Genomic DNA, 2,911 nt, shown 5'->3' on the forward strand with positions numbered 1-2,911 from the left:
ATATATATATATATATCTGACACACACACATGGTATATATATATATATATATCTGACACACACAGTATATACATATATATCTGACACACACACACAGTATATATATATATATATCGGACACACACACACATAGTATATATATATATATCTGACACACACACATAGTATATATATATATCTGACACACACACACATAGTATATATATATATCTGACACACACAGACATAGTTTATGTATATATACACATCTGACACACACACATAGTATATATACATATGTATGTGACACACACAGTGTATACATATATATAGCTGACACACACACAGTATATATATATATATATATATATATCTGACACACACACACATAGTATATATATATATATATCTGACACACACACATAGTATATATATATATATATATATATATCTGACACACACACACACATAGTTTATGTATATATACACATCTGACACACACACATAGTATATATACATATGTATGTGACACACACAGTATATATATATATATATATATCTGACATACACAGAGTAAATATATATATATATATAATGCGCAGACGCAGCTGTCTCCCGCTCCGCACTATTCTCTGATGTTTGGGTTATAATAGCTGCTGGAAATGAGAAAGAGCAGATAAAACATGACCCAAACTCCTTGTGTCCCTGCAAACTATTGTTTTCCCCGTGGATCACGCGTGTCATGTGGGGATGTCCCTGATTATGTGACTTTCTGCTTGTGGTGATTACCACACCAATGTGGCCGAAGCGGCCCTAACATGAGTATTGGGGCACAGAGGCCTTGTGGCCGTTACTCCACACGCTGCTCCCCGTGTCACGGTGCGGGGATAGAGCCCACTCTGCACCGGCCACTGACACGCCACAGCGATAGTAAACAGCTCAAGGCGTGGAGTGGGCGGAGCCGTTGCGGCTGAACGACCAATCCTAGCTCTCACAGGCAGCAGGCGCAGCCAATAGGCGCCCAGGCTGCCGGGGCCGCGAGTAGCGCCTGTACGAGCACAGTGTGGCCGGCGAGCTATTATAAAGCTGCGGCTCCGGCTCAGCGGTCGCCGCCTGTCACTGTCATGTGCCGCCGTTAACCTGGATGTAACGGAGCATTAGCCCAGCCTGGACCCAGCACGGTGGGCGCTGCCTCCCACTGCCCCCCGCACTCAGTACTGGTAAGTGCTATACTCGGCTGCACAGGTGAACAGAAGCCATTGTTCTCTGGTATCAGCTTCCTCAGACTAGGGAGAGGTGAACTACTGGGGTCCCTGCTGCCTCCTCACACTATGGGGTCTGTACAGGGCCCACACCTAGTAGTGACATCAGGCGACCCCTGCCATGTCCTGCCCGGGACCACCGCTCCTAACACGGGCTGGGGGATCTGCTGCGCCCGATGTGAGGCCACAAAGTGGCTGCAAAATCTGTCCAGTGGCTATCATCTATCATCTATCATCTATCTATTATCTATTTATTTATCTATTTATTATCTATCATAAATTTATTATCTATCTATCCCATATCTATCTATCTATTATCTATATATCTATTTATTATCTATCTTTCATCTATTTATTATCTATCTATCTAGTACCTATATATCTATTTATTATCTATCTATTATCTATATCTATCTATGATCTATCAATCTATTATCTTTCTATTTATTATCTATCTACTATCTATCTATTATCTATAAATCTATTTATCTACATAACTATTTATCCATCTATCAATCTGTTTTCTATTATCTGTCAATCTCATGTCTATATATCACTCAATTTCATATTTATCTGTCTATTAATCTATCTATGTATCTAAAAAGAAAAAATAAGAACAGCACAGATAAGAGCTATTTGGGTGCAAAGCCTCCCCAAATAATTACCAAACCTTTAATATAAGTCCAAGGATTGGAGACAGCACACCATTCAAGTGAAAAAAGCTTCTTATTTTAATGGCCCAACATGGCAACGTTTTGGTTCCTAGGTGGGAACCTTTCTCAAGCCAAATCTTTGGATCTATCTACCCATTTATCTATCTATTTATTATCTATCTTTCTCTCTAGCTCTCCATTTATCTCTTTATTTGTCTACTACATATAATATATAAGTGTGTGTGTGTGTGTGTGTGTGTGTGTGTGTGTGTGTGTGTGTGTGTGTGTGTGTGTGTGTGTGTGTGTGTGTGTGTGTGTGTGTGTGTGTGTGTGTGTTATTATTTATTATTAATTATTTATCTCTATATATTTGATATTTTCTATGTATACTGTATATTTCTACATTCGTTATAGCATGGCTGTGGCCCCCGATGTGTTGGATGGCTGTGGCCCCCGATGTGTTGGATGGCTGTGGCCCCCGATGTGTTGGATGGCTGTGGCCCCCGATGTGTTGGATGGCTGTGGCCCCCGATGTGTTGGATGGCTGTGGCCCCTGATGTGCTGCTGCCTTTGTTGCCATTATCCCCATCTCTGATATTACTGAACCGATCATGATGAGATGATTCCTGACCACTCACTATTAATTAACCATTGTGCTGCTGGTACACATTGTCTGGCCTTAAGCCTCCACTTCTAGGAATAGACACATAACCATTTCTGTGTACTAAAATAATTATTTGTTGTATTCTTAGAATTTTTGTAATAATGAAAACGTAATCAGTGATAATAAATTCTGAGGGTTGTGGCTATTATTCTACACGCACACAGCTGATAGGTTACACTAATGCGATGTATTACACATAGTGTGGAAATGATGAATTTGTATGTAAATTCCTGGCTTTAATAAATATATATTGTATATTCGCTATGTCTTGTGATCTTCATGGCTGTACACGGTGTGTTCCCACAGACTGTCTGCGCAGAGCGGATCCGCCATGTACGAGATGCCGCCGGTGT

At 40.5% G+C, this 2,911-nt stretch overlaps 1 protein-coding gene across 1 annotated transcript in view; it reads left to right on the forward strand.

The window, feature by feature from the left end:
* Positions 1-1,087: 1,087 nt before the first annotated feature.
* The window catches only part of DMRT2 (doublesex and mab-3 related transcription factor 2), a 9,142-nt gene continuing 7,318 nt past the window's right edge, over positions 1,088-2,911 (forward strand). The window contains exons 1-2 of the mRNA XM_069763948.1: positions 1,088-1,199; positions 2,865-2,911. The exon at positions 2,865-2,911 is cut by the window's right edge and continues 416 nt beyond it. Coding sequence (XP_069620049.1) covers positions 2,890-2,911 — 22 coding nt within the window. The 5' untranslated portion in view covers positions 1,088-1,199; positions 2,865-2,889. The remainder of the gene's footprint in view (positions 1,200-2,864) is intronic.

The sequence above is a fragment of the Ranitomeya imitator genome, chromosome 1, assembly GCF_032444005.1.
Source record: "Ranitomeya imitator isolate aRanImi1 chromosome 1, aRanImi1.pri, whole genome shotgun sequence".
Taxonomy (NCBI): Eukaryota; Metazoa; Chordata; class Amphibia; order Anura; family Dendrobatidae; genus Ranitomeya; species Ranitomeya imitator.